Here is a 16,523-nt window from a genome sequence, read left to right as displayed (position 1 = left end):
TGGCTGGAAGAAATGACGTAATAAAAAGACCCTAGCGCCTGAGATATTACCCTTGTCCTGTGTGGTGTGTTCATCTCCCCATCTGACCAATAATCATCAATGTTCTGTTGAGGTTTTTTTTTTTTTTGGATGATATTTGGTGGATTTTACTGGCGGCACTATGGCGGCAGGTTTCCTTTTCTGTGGAAAAATAGTGTGTGTGTGTGTGTGTGTGTGTGCGTGTGTGTGTGCGTGTGTGTGTGGGGGAGAGTTGTCGAATCATTGATGAAATTATAAAGCCTAAAGCAATGTTTTTCTGGGTATTACAGCACTGTATAATTCCTTGAGTATTTGTGAGCGCGTGTGTATTTGTATTTGAATGCACATCAGGGAAATAGAATTCCTGTTTCAATGAACAGCGAGTTAAGAGAGAGAGAGAGAGAGAGAGAGAGACTTTTACCTCCGAGGCATTCAAAACAAGTGCGTACGTACCTTCCATTATATATTACAAATTATGCCCTTTTGTTAAAGCTATACAAAGATATTGGTTTAAATTGCCCATTCAAGGATGTTAAACCTGAATATTTCATGAAATTGCACTTATAGTTTTACAAGCCAGCCCTAGTTATTAAAATTTCCGACGTCACAGAAAAGATTAGTGCAACATAAGGAGAGGAGAAAACCTTTTTTTCTTTTTATATAGAAAACCTACCGAGACTCGCGGAACACGACTGATACTTGTGATGTCATTGTATGTAATTTAACTAGCAAAAGCAGACTATGTCCTACAGATAATTCATAGGTTCAACGATTTGCAAGTGTTTCATTGGTGAGTGTTTTAATGATATTTAGCCGGGATAAATGCCATACAAATGCAAAGTGAATCTAACGCTTTCCCGTGTCATTTGAATGATCTGCTTTAAAAACATCAACAGTCACGACAGTAACGACAATCTTTCACATAGGAAGCAAAATTCCAACATTGATATCGTTGTATAACAACACAGAGGAAGGGTTGAAATTTGTGACATTGCAATTTACGAGTAGTCATGGCTACATTTTGCAAACATTCCTTTATTATACGTATGCAAATTGTTTATCTTTATTGGAAATCAAGTTATTCCTGGTTCACAATTGTCCTTTGATGCATAGGTCTTCGTTTATGATTATGGCATCATTTATGTAATATGTCTTTAATGACAAATTATATTATGATACTGCAAATTCCCTTTTCGATGTATCTCCTAATTTCTGTATGCAGTTATTTTGTCATGATTTCACAGATTATCAGTTAAATATCATCTAATTTTACAGGTTCCCATTTACACCTTGTTGCACATAAAGTTTCCCTCCTTCATGTTTATTTCTGGAGGAGCAGAAGGTGCGAAGGGATCAAAACACTCCTGTGCATATTAGGAAACGGGTGGAGACCCACACCCACGAGTCATACAGCCTCCAAGTTATACAGCCCACGAGTCATACAGCCCATAAGTTCGACACTAAGTAAACAAGGTCCACGAATCTGACACATCAAACCCTGTATTGTATCTTTCGAACTCGTAGGCCGTTTTACCCAGTGTCTGTCACATGAGCTTTATTTGCCTAGTGTCGAACTCGTGGGCTGTAGGAATCGTGGGCTGTATGACTCATGGCCGGGTGTCGGTCTTGTGGGATGACCCCGATGAAACACGTATATCTATGACGCCTTTATGAACTTTCGCAGTGCCACGATTGACTTTTCCCCCTTCAGGTCGGCAACGGTTTCAATCAGCGCCTTCTTGGTTTCAGGGGGAACGACCAGGTGTCTGAAAACTGGGTCGTCGACCTCGACGCATTTCGTTATCATGACGTCGACCACGTCGTCTACTGAAATGAAGGGGAATTCTTTCAATACGTCAAGAAGGCAGCGTAGTTGACGTCGATCAATGTCGTCAATGGTATCGTCGTTGATCTGGGTGTCAATGTCCGAGAAAACTCCTGTCACTAGTCTTGTCTTTACTTGAGTAGTCTCCATCATGCAAATCCTAGAGAAAATAATAATCAGCTCAATTGGAACTAAAGATACTGCAACTGACGTGTTCCACACACCACACTCAGAAACACACACACACACACACACACAAACACAAACACACACAGACACAAACAAGAAGACCTACCCACAACAGGCTAATCGTTATTAAGAGGTCACGCCAGGAGACATCTTGAAAGTGATCTTGTAGCCTTAATTTTCAAACTTATCTCAGTCAAGTTCAGTACAACGCAATCACCAAGCTAAAGATATCTTTCATAAAGTGTCTGAACGACTTGAAATATCTTCTCCTGACTTCCCACGTCAGTAATGGTAGAGTAATGCATTGCTTTTTGACAAATACTTTTTGGAAAAGTCTAATTTTTGTAATGAGATGGACATTCAATAAGAGGTTAAGGCTTCTCCCAATCTTTTAGTGACTTGCTGGCTAGCTTTCGTCAACTCCTGTGGACTTCTTCAGGCCAAGTGATTGCACCGTTTCTCTTGTTTTGCCTGCTAGTGTCCTGAGCACTGGACCGAATATCGGTGATAAAGTGTATCTCGAATCCTAAGTGTGGGCTTAATTCTCTTAATCCAGATGCATTCTTTCACTTTTCTTGGCCAAATATTCCTTTCAATTGACTAGGACTGCGGCCGTGGCGTCATTCCATCCTATTTTGTGTTTTGTGTTGACAAGTGAAAGAGTCCATCTTAGTTAAGATAATGAAGCCCACGCTCAATAGGGATTAGGGATACTTATTTATCACCGATCTTCGGTCCAGTGATCAGGAGACAGGCAGGCAGTGAAAGAGAAACGGTGTAACCATTTGGCCTGAAGAAGTCTAAAGGAGTGGAGGAAAGCTAGCCAGCACAATTACTAAATTCAATGACTGAGCTTCAACCAACCTTGAATTGTAGAGGGCAAGCTTTCGTCCTGCTCCTGAGGACTTTCTCAAGCCTTACGCAGTGGAGTGTTGTCTTGCTGCCGTTGCCTGTCTTTGTTAATCACTGGACCATAGATTGGTGAAAGGGTATAGCCCGAGTCTCTGTTGAGAGCAGGATTGACCCTTCTGATCCAAAGTGCTTCCTTTATTTTTCTTTTTAACCAGTTGCTTTCAAAGTCAATGTCAATGTCAAACTCCTTTGTGTTGAGTGTTTGCTAGATCTTTGTATTTGAGAGCTCGAAATGTAACCTCTGACAATGATGCACTACAGAGTGAATTCCACCATATTGACAAGGCCCTTACAGCATGTGGATACCCAGCTTGGATGAGACAAAAAGCCAAGGACAAAACAAGAACTAAGTCACCCACAAAGGAAAGGAAGGAGACTAGCATTAGGGTAGTCCTCCCCTTCGTAAACACCATATCCTCCCTTCTGAAAAGAGCATTCCACAACAAGGATGTTGATATTGCATTCAAGAGCTCTAATACCCTGAGAAGTAGACTAGTCCATGCTAAAGACAAAGTCCCAAGGCAAATAAGGTCAGGCATTGTCTATAAGATCACTTGTGCTGATTGCCATGATTGTTACATCGGGGAAACCAGCAGAACCTTGAACGAGAGACTCAAGGAACACAAAAGGGCGCTGAGACTAAAACAATCCATCACACTCGGCGATAGCTGAGCACTCTTACAACACAGGACACAACATTGAATGGGATGAGGCGCGTATCATTGACTTTGAAAGCAACTGGTTGAAAAGAAAAATAAAGGAAGCACTTTGGATCAGAAGGGTCAATCCTGCTCTCAACAGAGACTCGGGCTATACCCTTTCACCAATCTATGGTCCAGTGATTAACAAAGACAGGCAACGGCAGCAAGACAACACTCCACTGCATAAGGCTTGAGAAAGTCCTCAGGAGCAGGACGAAAGCTTGCCCTCTACAATTCAAGGTTGGTTGAAGCTCAGTCATTTAATTTATCATCATCCCCAGCCGATGAAAGTTTTTAGTACAATTACTTAAGGTTGGTAGAAGCATTTACAGTTCGACCTCGATTATCCGGCCATGTCGGGACCGGCGCTCATCCGGATAAGCGAATTGGCCGGATTTGGGAGACACAATGTTAATGTATATAGCTGCCGTCCAAGCTGCCGTCCCAGTGCACTGGCAGCTAGGCAGGTAGCGTACCCCGCAACGGTGGTGTAATCTATGTAAGCCTGCGCAAAATTGTAGTCCCTTCTTCACAAAAATAAAGTTTATCTTTATGTGAAAATCATACATGTTTTACCTCATTAGATATTGAGAAACCTATCATGCACATCTTATGAAATTAGTGAAATAGATCCATGAAAAGATGTTAAAGTCACTGTTTTTTTCTCAATTTTTGGATGAAAAGTCCTTCAATGCGTGAAGGCGTCCGGATAATAGAGATTTCCGGATAAAAGGAGGCCAGATAATCGAGGTCGAACTGTACTTCCTATTGTTTGATCGTCCCAAACTGATGAAAACAGATGGACATTGTCTTGTGAATAAACTGCACAAATAATAATCTGGTCATATAGGAGGTTTATACCGTATTTAGACTTTATATCTAACATAACATTGGCACGAAGCTCGAATCCAGGGGTAACTCGACAGCTTCATGACTTCATTAATACAGAAACAAAATTAACATTTTCAAGACGAAATGAGCTTTTCCGAACATACAGCGATTTCTCACCTTCCGTTTAAAATCCGGATTGAGAGATTGGAACACCATTTTGATATGGCAAGGATGATGATGACTTACTTTGGTTATCTCATTCATTTTCAAACCGATTTTAATCAAGATGCTCTGATTTACCTTTAGAATTATACATTTTGGCCTCGTTTTGTAACATACCCTCCCCACCCCCCCCCAAAAAAAAAAACCCCAACAACAACAAACAAACAACAACACCAACAACACGAACAACACCAACAGCAAACAAACAAACACGAAACCAATTGTGAACAATCCTAAGTTCAGACAAATAATCATTCAACAAAACGATCCATTTTTAGTTCTAATAAATGATTGCCCTGCTCTTAATGAACAGGGGCTGTACCGGTGAATTATACTGGCATAAATATTTCACCTGGCTGTTACCTGAGATTGAATGATTTGACAGTAGAGAGAAGCGATTCGAAGAACCCTTCCACGGCAAATTTGGAAGAGCTGTAGAATTCACCATAAGGCACACCTGCGATTTGAAGTACACGGTAGGTATGGTAATTAAAACATATCATCCAGCTTTGATATAGAGATAATGATGATAACAATAATGTTAAGCAGAATAAACCTTGACTAAGCACCTTAATCTAAACGAGGAATATTTACTGATGCTGAAATTTTCACAAATTTCACCCTCTCTACTTCTAGTGCAAAAATGATAGTACGTTTATAATTTGTGGATGTAAAGTCTCCAGAAAAGTGTAGTGACGTAAATTGGCCGGTGTGGAAAATGCATCGCCTGAAAGCCATCGTTTAACACGTTGCTAACTCATTTTGTTTTTTTTTTTTTCATTGAAAGCAAATCGTTTTCTTATGCTACGATTCGTCTGCATGTAGCTACGTCAATGGTCAAAGAAGATGTTGATACGAAGACTACTTCAGTTAAACCTCATTGTCATCAATTTACTTTTGGCTGGCGCTATTTATATTGCATTGGCGTAATTTTTTGTCAAACAGCAGGGCATTTCAGGAGAGATACATTTAGAGCAAAGTATCAACATACAAAATACTAATCTTTCACAAAATCAAATTTGCATAATTTTCCAAAGATGGCAAGTTCGGAATGAAGTAGTTTGGCAACAATTATTCATGCACGAAACTTTATTCTCGTACCTTGCTTTCCCGCCAAACTCGAGACGCTGATGATTTTTCCCGCCTTTTTCTGCTTCATGTGAGGGAGTACCGCCTGAGTGAGTCGAATTGTTCCGATAGTGTTCACGTTAAAGATGCTCTCGATCCTGGCACGTGACACGCGCTCCGGGACTCCTATGATAGCAATTCCTGCTACGTTGACTGAAAAAATGGATACATGAAAAATGTTTCAATGATCTATATAATACATCTCGAGCAGTTCGTCAAGGCAAAGCATTTCAAATCTACCGGGTAAGACTTTTCAATTCCACTTCAGATGACATGGGCGTTGCCTTTGCACCTATACGAATCATCATTACATCATGGCATGCTTTGGATTAATTAAAAAATAAAAAATAAAAAGATGAACAAACAGACAAAACAAGGATGACGTCAGAGCACCCTTGATTTTCACCGCATATTTTGTCTTGAACAAAGATTACATCACATCGCACTGAATCCGTAAAAAATAATGAGAACTGTATTTATACATTTCCTAAAGTGTGTTGCTTATTCATAAGCATCAGTCAAATATAACAGTCAAAAGGTTTTTTTTTTTTTGAAAATTGAAAGTGTCATTCGAACATAAGGGATTACTACCATGAACTGCAATGAGTACTGTACCGTATGATGCACAGGGATGGTAGGACACCATCCCGTCTCTTTAAATAGCAACAATGGAATGACAGTATTTTGTTCGCTTTGTTTGCGACGACAAATATTATAACCTGTCAAGTACAGACCTATTAACCCTTTATGTGCCCAGAGTCAAAGCTTAACTTGTAATGATTTTTTCTGTAGCATTCATTAACCCCTCCATATTTGATCTACTTAATGTAAGGTGTTGCAATCTTACGCAGGTAAGACAATGTGGTGGCATCAAATCCCGATCAGTAAAAGCACAGATGCACCTACAATGTATATGGAATTCTTTTATCCATCCAAACAAAACTGGCAGCGTATGAATAATGGCTATCCAGTTTTTGTACTCCAGATCTTGAACCTCCTTGATTTGGACATTTCGGGGTTAATAAGGTCTGAATATTTAGACCAGATATGAAAGTAGGGCCTACTCACTGAGAATATCGATACGTCCGCGCGTTTTAACGACGTCATCAACTACTCGTGTGATGTCTTCATCCTTGGTGATGTCCATCTCCTTGATGAAGATCGTCTTATCAATAGCGTCCCCTACGGCGGCAACTAGCTCGGCCTTTTCTGCCATGGCAATGACGGTAGCGATGACAAGGTAGCGTTGATCGGGGTCTTGTGCGAGACGTCGAGCAGCACAGAGCCCAATACCAGACGAACATCCAGTCACGAGTACTACTTGAGGAGCCATAGTAACCAAATAAAGTTCGCCAAGTTCGTTCCTACGAACATGATGAAACAGAATGCAAGATACCATTTTTTTTTTGAATGGATAAAAAGTTTAGATTGAGGTACCAATCATGGTGTAGGTCAGGGACGAACATTGCCCTAAAGTGAAAGTGGTTCATTTACATTCACACAACATTTACATGCTTGACAGCAACACTTTGTGATTGGTAAATATGTTTTTTATCCACTTTCTTTTTTCCAACTCAATTGATTTCTTCTTCTCCTTACATTTCTTGTCTCCTTTTTCATTTTCTCTGATAGCTCCAATATCATAGGACTAATATTAGTTTATAGTAGTAGTAGTAGTAGTAGTAGTAGTAATGATGATTATAATGATAATGATAATACTAATACTGATATCAAAACTAATACTAATAACAACAATAATAGTAATAATAGGTGGCTATACTTGCATAGTACACATGACTGTCATTTATTTGGTTCTTCCTGCTTGATAACTCCTGCTTTGGATTAAAAGGGAAATACATTTTCCATTTGTTTTTACATGATGTATACACTGACTGATCATGGGTCCTGTAACAACGAGTGCAAATCACGGTCCCACAGTAGGCCCACATTGAAAAAAAAAAACACACACAAAAAGATAGTTTTCTCACCTGTTGCCACTAGCCTGAATTTCAACGGGGTAGTTTAGATGGCAGTACGATCATCTGTGTGCTCCGTCCGTTGCTTTGGATGCCAATGGTATGTTCCAGTGAGACGGCCAGAATATTTTTCTGCTTTGGAGTTTCGGAAGACCTAAAGGTCACACACCGATCACAGACTCGGTCACAGACCGAGGTCACACATACAAGGACATATTACAATCGCGAGATCAGATTACGGTTAAAGTTCAAGTTTCCATTTGGGAATGAAGTTGGCTTTTTTTTCCCAACATAAGCTAAATACACAGTTTGAAATCTATTCGTGACTGAGTTTGAAATAGATCTATTCGGGACTACATTGAAATTGAGATTTAGGGATGTGAGAGATATTACTAATGAACAAAATATCACAAAAGAAAGTGTTGTCAAATCTCAGATTAACGTTCAATCAAGTTTACGTTATGATCAAATCTTATTTTGGTCAGAATTCCAAACAATGTTTAAGCAATGAATATGGCACGGATAAAAAGCGTCATGATATTTTCTCCATCCCTCGATCTTTAAACAGACTACCACACACACAAACAAACACACACAAGGACACAAAGACAAGATACACAGACAAGAGAGAAAACATAGAGAGTGTGTGTTTGTTTGTGTGTGTGTGTGTATGTGTGTGTGTGTGTGAGGGAGAGAGAGAGAGGGAGAGAACAGAGATGGCACCAGCTGTGGAGAGCTCGACATAATCGTTTATTTGCCTTGTTTGTTTTTGTTCTGATTGTTTATTTTCCATTTTTCTTTAGAAAAATACACAAAAATACTTATATCATACATGAATAGTCAAAGATTACAAAATAGATTCAGATTCAAAAAAGATTACAAAATAGATTCAGATTCAAAAAAGATTACAAAATAGATTACATTTCAGATCCATTGTTAGAATGATTCTATTCTGCCATGGGGCCAAATAATATCGTACATCTTTTCTTAAGTACAATAAATTCAGTAGCAATTCTGACAAACAAAGTTAACATCAGGAAAAACCTAACCGAAGGAAAGGTGGGAAGTGAAAAAAAAAAATCGGAACCGAACGCATGGTTCTGCAACCGAAATGAACAATGATATAAATGATAAATATGGGTCTCTTTTGAATTGATCAGTGCCGTATCGTCATTCCGAATCTTTCAACACTACACTGTATTTTCAAAGAATGGCGAGCCTGTAAATAATCCCCACATGCTTTGCCTGAAATTGTCATACCGGGTCAGTGTCATAGATGGCTTCAATTGAAAAAAAGGGGGCTATCCCCGGGTCGACTACGAGTAGCTATTGCACATTAGGAATCGGGTGTAACCCAGGTAGTGGGTATTTTACAACATAAATCATAATCGTGAAGCATCACAACGTTGCAACTGATTGACAAATTGCCCTACATCGACGTAAATAAGCACTGAATTGATCAGTGTTTTAGTAGTAGCCATGATAAAAAATCATGGGCGTACATACTCGAGCAGGATTCGAACCCACGACCTCCTGATCACCGGACAGGCGTCATCTCCACTAGATTACCGAGCTTTCGCCCGACAGCAAGTGTTGAAAGCACTGATCAATTCAGTGCTTATTTACGTCGATGTAGGGCAATTTGTCAATCAGTTGCAATGAAAACATCTCGACGGAAGAACTTCATAAATTTGAATAACAAAGCAGTACCCGCTGCATGCTATAAGGATTAGAACCAACACTTGCTGTCGGGCGAAAGCTCGGTGGTCTAGTGGAGGTGACGCCTGTCCGGTGATCAGGAGGTCGTGGGTTCGAATCCTGCTCGAGTATGTACGCCCATGATTTTTTATCATGGCTACTACTAAAACACTGATCAATTCAGTGCTTATTTACGTCGATGTAGGGCAATTTGTCAATCAGTTGCAATGAAAACATCTCGACGGAAGAACTTCATAAATTTGCATCACAACGTTAATCTCCTAAAATGCTTTTCCAATTTAAAGGGTGATCATACATCAAAGCAACCATTCTTGTAAGTTGTAGAAACAAATTCTGCAACCGAAATAATCAACGGTACAAAAAAAAAAGACAAAATATGGGTCTAAAGATGAGAGAGAAGTTTAAGCTTACTTCATGAAATACAATAAGAGACAAAAATAACATAAACGTGCAACATTACATATTGTTATATTGAGGACTTCAAGGGTTAAATGATTTCCTTTTTTAAACAGAAGTTTCCAAGTTCAGAAAACACTAATCTATTGCATCGATTGTCCTCAAACTTTCACTCATGTGTTCTACTAATGTTGCTGCTTTCACTCAATCCACATTCCTCTTGGGGTTTTGGTTTCCTTAAAGTACAACTCAATTTTTCACACAAACACGCACACACAAACACAGACACACTTTTCGTAACACACGTTTTGCATTATCGTCCCTCTCTCTCCCTCTCTTATATACTTTCTCTCTCTCTCCCTGTCGCTCTTTTTTCTCTTCATCAGTATTTATTTCTGCCACTCCCCTTTTCTGTGCTTCTTTTTCTGTTTGTACGTGTGAGTGTGTTTATGTTCTTGTTTGTCATGAGAGATGGATATATTATGATGCTGCATGTATTCCATTCTTTCACCTACATGAAATATTGACTTTTATTTTATTTTATTATTTTATTTACGACGCAGGAGTAACAGTGATTTTCTTTTCTTTTTCTTTTTTGGTGTGTAAACGTAATCTTGCAGAATGTCTATTGAGAAAGTCTTCACGCACATCAGGTATTATGATGCGTTCGCGAAGTCACACATGAGAAAAAAAACCCACAATAAAACACCATATATTCACGCTATGGCAGATTAAAAATATGTGTTAAGCACACATAGACTTTAACCCTCGGGTATCTGGCAATGATGTACTGTCCTGTTGACCTGAGGTTGATTCAGGGCTACTAACTCCATGGTCGATGGAAGTCGGCTGAAACTAAAACGTCATTTCGCCGAAAATATTCTCTTCTACTCATTGGTGAAAAGCACAGCGGACGGTGCACACACAAAATCGCACTGCCGTTCCATACAACCGGCAACAGGTGAGAATACACTCTGATACGTGCATGCTGCTCTATTCTTTCGACGTATTGTAGTTTGTAGACCCGTGTTTTTGCATTCGTAGATATTTATATGATGGTACCATTGTAAGCCAGCGTACGTGTAAAAAAGATGCAACATAATGTGATGGACTTTGGATTACTCGCGTTCTTGGTGTCGTCATTGGTTTGAAGTGTTAGAGATGTATCGTGTAGTAGTGGTAGTAGGCGCCTAAATTAAACTGAGAAGCGAACGGGCACGGCTAGAAGCGAAGAGTTCACATCGCAGGAAATGGGGGAATAAACAGTACTGTATTGACTGAATCGACGCTCCAATTAAATCTAAGCAGACCGTTGTCAGAGAGGAGAACATGACGTTTAACTTGCACACTTAAACTATGAAGGCCTATCAGCAGTTGAATGGAAAGAAGACACAATATGTAGGAAAGGTAGATGAAAATGAGAAGGCGAAGAAAAGCGCAATACATGGAAAATAAAATGAGGGATGATAAACTTAACCAGCCTCGCTTTCCGGTCAAAAACAATTATGATTAACGTGTGAAATTATTATTTTATCATTACATGAATGACTCCCGACAATATTAAACATTGAGATTAACATGTTCCCGTGCATTCTGTTTACCACAAAAGAACTCGGTAAACTTCATAAGGTTACCATGGCTCCTAAAGTAGTACTCGTGACTGGATGTTCGTCGGGTATCGGGCTCTCTACGGCTCGACGTCTCGCACAAGACCCCGATCAACGCTACCTTGTCATCGCTACCGTCATTGCCATGGCAGAAAAGGCCGAGTTAGTTGCCGCCGTTGGGGACGCTATTGACAAGACAATCGTCATCAAGGAGATGGACATCACCAAGGATGAAGACATCACACGAGTACTTGATGACGTCATTAAGACACACGGAGGCATCGATGTTCTTAGTGAGTAATTGCTGGGCTCAACAGTTACTGTCACTGCACGACCAGTAGTTATTCTCGACCTAGACCTGTGAACTTGGCAGGGTATATTTCTCGCCAGAAAAATGAAAAGAAAGATCCACAGGTTTACCTTAATTACCTTGTTATTTCACTGTTGGTATTGCCGCTAAAATGCAGCTGGCAGCATTTCACCTGAACTGGGTTATTCCTCTTTTTCGAGTGGAATGCATTTTTGATATTCAAAGGTTTAAACGCTTTTATTTCTTACCTGAGTCCTCTAAAGGCAGTAGACTCAATACATAGACTATAGGTTTTTGGCTTTGGTTTTATCTCAAGTGGGAAAATTTGTTAACATTTCTGATTTGTGCAGATATGAACTATTTATTTGCAGATTTCGGTGTATTGCAGTGTTTTGTTACCGCCGTTATGACAAACCATGACAGACCAACCCGAATTCGGGCGCAGGCTATATCAAAACTTCAAAAATTATATTCGCTTCCCCTCTATGAAAGCGGAACCCTCATTTTCTTTTTAGTAGTGTGATTTTGACTGAATTCCTGACATTCTGTTTCTGATCTCATCCTATACTGTATCTAGTAATCTAGTAAAGTCCACTGAACGTGGTGTGGAATCGCACACTTAGTAAATTAGGCTCGTAAAACATTCTTCCAATCACGCCAATCGAGAAGGAAGTATGACAACATGCAGCTGACTTGTGAAAGTGTAATTTTCTTCTCTAATGCCCCAGTCACATAGACGTCCCGGATCACCCCGGACCATCCCGGATCTGATCCGGGATGATCCGGGGAGAGATCCGTGTTGACGCCTTGAACATCCTTGGACATCCGTGTATGTCCGGCCGTGTAGATCCGGGGACATCCGGGAGTCCAACACGGCAACTTTTGACTTTTGGAGGTCAAAAACATCCGGCGTCATCCGGGGATTGCCGTGTTGGCAGAGCAATCCGGGACGGTTTGTCCGTGAAGACGCCGCGCTCTTCCGGCCTTATCCGTGTAGCTGCCGTGTTGATGCCGTGTGTACAGTCATATCAACGCTTGTCGACACTCCATCGAGGTCGAAACTATCCCGGATCTCCCCGGATCTTCCCGGATCTCCCAGGATCTTCCCGGATCTCCCAGGATCTTCCCGGATCTCCCAGGATCCGGGGAGAGACCCGTGTTCACGCCTTGGATATCCGTGTTTGTCCGTGTAGATCCGGGGACATCCTGGAGGCCAACACGGCAACTTTTGGAGGTCAAAAACATCCGGTGTCATCCGGGGATTGCCGTCTTGGCAGAGCAATCCGGAATGGTCCGTGTGGCTGCCGTGTAGCTGCCGTGTTGATCCGTGTAGATGCCGTGTTTGTCCGTGAAGACGCCGGGCTCTTCCGGTCTTATCCGTGTAGCTGCCGTGTTGATACCGTGTGTATCATATCATATCATATCAACGCTCGTCGACATTTCATCGAGGTCGAACTATCCCGGATCTCCCCGGATCTCCCCGGATTACCGTGTGGATCCTTGAGGATCCGTGTTTATATGTGATTGGGGCCTCCGCAATTTTGAATGTACCTCTCTAGTACTTATCACCATTGGATTTTGGAGATGCTGTTTTTTCCTATTCATACTAATCCTGTCCATCAATACGTTGGTTTGTTTCTGACCAAATATCTGTCCATCGTCAGGTTCATATACCTCGACCAAAACCTGCTGATCAACCGGTACATTGCATTTTTCCCATAGATTGCTGTTATTTTTCTTTTTGCCCTTGTGATGAATCTAAAGCTAGCTTACTTCGTACGTCAAAATGCCATGTAGACGTCATCTGAAGTAAATCCGCAGTACATTGGTGACTTTTAAATGGACACAGGTAGACTGAAAAATTTGCGTTGTGATGAGATACTCGTGATGTTTATTTCCTTTTCTCATATTGATCTCTGTTCAGTCAACATAGCGGGAGTTCCTTCCACAGATCTCCCAGAACGTGCGTCTCGTGCCAAGATCGAGAGCATCTTCAATGTGAACACTATCGGCACAATTCGACTCACTCAGGCGGTACTCCCTCACATGAAGCAGAAAAAGGCGGGAAAAATCATCAGTGTCTCGAGTTTGGCGGGAAAGCAAGGTACTAGATTTATGCCAAATTTCGTCATTCCAAACATGCCTATTGGTAAATAATAATTATAAACATCTGAGTTTATAATTGACCACTACATTCACCTAGTTCACCATGGACCTCACTTAGATAATTCCAGTCTCCACTTTGCCTCATTCATCTTATTTGCATCGCCCCTTTCTACTACAAAAAGAAAAAGAAAACTCAACAATGAACAACCCACATACACATTGTACCCTCGCCAAATTGTACATTGATAACATCCAGGTTCGACCTAACTGTTAATCCAAACCCTCCAAACATCACATAATGAGAAGACTTTGTGATAGTATCATCGTGAAAATAAAAGTGATAGAAACAATAATAATGATAATAATAATGATAATAATTATAATGATGAAAATAATGATAATTATAATAATAATGACAATTATAATAACATCACATTTGTAGCGCATTTGGCTTCAGTCCCTTTGTGTTAAAGAGTAAAAGATAATAACTTGGTGGGTAGCACAGATTAACATAACAAATTAACATAAGCACACACCTTAAATAGGAAAGCTTTGAAGGTTTCACAGCTTTCTTGAATTCACTCAACAAATATGCCTACAGTCTTGCTAATTGTTCCATCGTTTTGCACTCACTTATTTATACTTATTTTTGGAGAAACCAGTAGTGATATGTGGACGAAGATCTGAAATGTGAGGTAGGCGTGTATCTATACATTATAACTATAATACATGTATTCGAAGAGATTGCTTCCAAAAGGCGCTAAACCCATGGAAAAATGATGGGTTTAGCGCCTTTTGGAAGCAAGCTCCTCTTATAAACGAGAAATGTCCATCGAATTTCAGGTTTGCCTTACGGTGACTTCTACAGCGCCTCTAAGTTTGCCGTAGAAGGATTCTTTGAATCACTACTCTCCACTGTCAAGTCATTCAATATCAGGTACGGAGTATATCAAAAAGTTCCGTTTTCTAACGTTAACCTTGTTGATTAAATCCATGCGCCACCATCTAGAGGAATATAACAATTCATGATGTAACGGGTAGACAACGATTTACAGAAAAAAAATTATATCATTGTAGAGAGAATTCCATTTCTTTTTCATTGAAAGTATTTATTCCTTGTACTTCTGACTGACATAATTATGCTACGGATAATATTCCCCTGCTTCCTTAAAGATGTTATCACGTGGATTGCACTGTCATCATGCCAGAAAAATAAAATGAAATTGTGTGATATCACGAATTTTTATTGGCTAATGGTTAGTGGACATGCAGTGCTAATCTTATCATGATATGGCGTCAAATGGATCACTCGAAATTTTTTTAAAGTCATAAATTATCTTTCTAATTGATTGTTCGATTTCCTTCGATCTGCACTAATCTTTAGTACTAACATTGTTGCATTCTTTCTATATATTCAAATGTAAACTCTAGATTGAATCCCCCTCTATGTAGAAAGTGCAGATTCGGTTGAGAAAGCCCTTCATTCTTTTCTCATTGAATTTGTTTAGATACTTGATATTTGATTAGATTCGATTCAATAGAGAATTAATACTTAAGAATATACTATCTAATCGAATTTTACAGATTCCAGATTCGGCTTAGTTTTGTTTCTCTTGGATCGACAGACTAATACAAACTATTTTCAAAACTTTGCCACTCAGTAGCAACAATCTTGCTGTGTACAGTTTATGTATATTATTACTGTTTGTCTGTCGCTGTAAACATGACTATGGAAAGTGAAAGTATGTTTAACTTGATATGTGTGTTTTATTTATTTTACTCTGAACAGGGTGTGCATGATTGAACCTACTCTCGTTAATACAAGAATGTTACCATCGGGTTTGTCAGCACGCAATGCCCTGATTAATGACGACACCATTCACGAAATCGACAGACGACAGCTAAAATTCCTTTGCGACCTAGCGTCAAAGTTCCCCGCTCTTTCAGTAGACGACGTGGTCGAAGTCTTGGTTACGAAATGCATTGAAGTCGAAGACCCGGTTTTCAGACACCTGGTCGCTCCCCCTGAGACCAAGGAGGCCCTGGAAGAATCGGTTGCCGACCTGACGGGGGAGAAATCTATCGCCGCACTACGCAAGTTGATAGGGGCTGTATAAATAGATCGGATATATGCGCAGGAGCTTTTAAAAACAATAAATATCTATGATAATTAATGATGTTAATGAAACAAAGTCTGATCGTCATCAATGTGCTCGGGTGTATACGCGTACGTAATTGGTCCATGCATTATTGTGAATACATTTGATTGAGTGATATGTTTTAGAACCTTCGATTTTCTCCTCTCCCTAAAGAATAGAAAAACACACGGAATAGATAATCAATGGTCAAGTATTGAAGTAAATCTTCCCCATGCAAGTAAGGTAAATTTTCAATAAAGATTTTGCATGGTCATTATTAAACAGGGTTAAGGGTGTCTACCGTGTCGAAAGTCATTCTCCAACGGATGCAGCAAAGTTGTAACTCTTCATTCGACAGAATATTCTAACTATCAAGGGATCGTGTGGATTCTGGCGTTTCCTCTCGAAGGCCTCATTTTCTATTGATAGTCAGACTGAAGTCAAC

General features: G+C 40.0%; 2 protein-coding genes across 2 annotated transcripts; one reads left to right on the top strand and one right to left on the bottom strand.

Annotated features, from left to right (window-relative positions):
* Window positions 1-1,675: 1,675 nt before the first annotated feature.
* LOC139712816 (retinol dehydrogenase 8-like) lies at window positions 1,676-7,159 on the bottom strand. The gene is made up of 4 exons (XM_071624610.1): window positions 6,895-7,159; window positions 5,800-5,979; window positions 5,062-5,155; window positions 1,676-2,003 (listed from the first exon to the last, which is right to left on the bottom strand). The coding sequence occupies exons 1-4, from the start codon at window positions 7,157-7,159 to the stop codon at window positions 1,676-1,678; spliced, it is 867 nt and encodes a 288-aa protein (XP_071480711.1).
* Window positions 7,160-11,551: 4,392 nt separating this feature from the next.
* Window positions 11,552-16,057, top strand: LOC139712807 (retinol dehydrogenase 8-like). Its single transcript, XM_071624601.1, has 4 exons — window positions 11,552-11,817; window positions 13,759-13,938; window positions 14,784-14,877; window positions 15,730-16,057. Exons 1-4 carry the CDS (start codon window positions 11,553-11,555, stop codon window positions 16,055-16,057), a joined length of 867 nt encoding a protein of 288 aa, XP_071480702.1. The 5' UTR covers window position 11,552.
* The last annotated feature ends 466 nt before the right edge of the window (window positions 16,058-16,523 follow it).

Source organism: Diadema antillarum, unplaced genomic scaffold (genome assembly GCF_040938485.1).
Source record: "Diadema antillarum isolate AM-2024a unplaced genomic scaffold, OU_Dant_1.0 scf00000042, whole genome shotgun sequence".
NCBI lineage: Eukaryota > Metazoa > Echinodermata > Echinoidea > Diadematoida > Diadematidae > Diadema > Diadema antillarum.
This window is presented reverse-complemented; position numbering and strand designations above follow the sequence as displayed.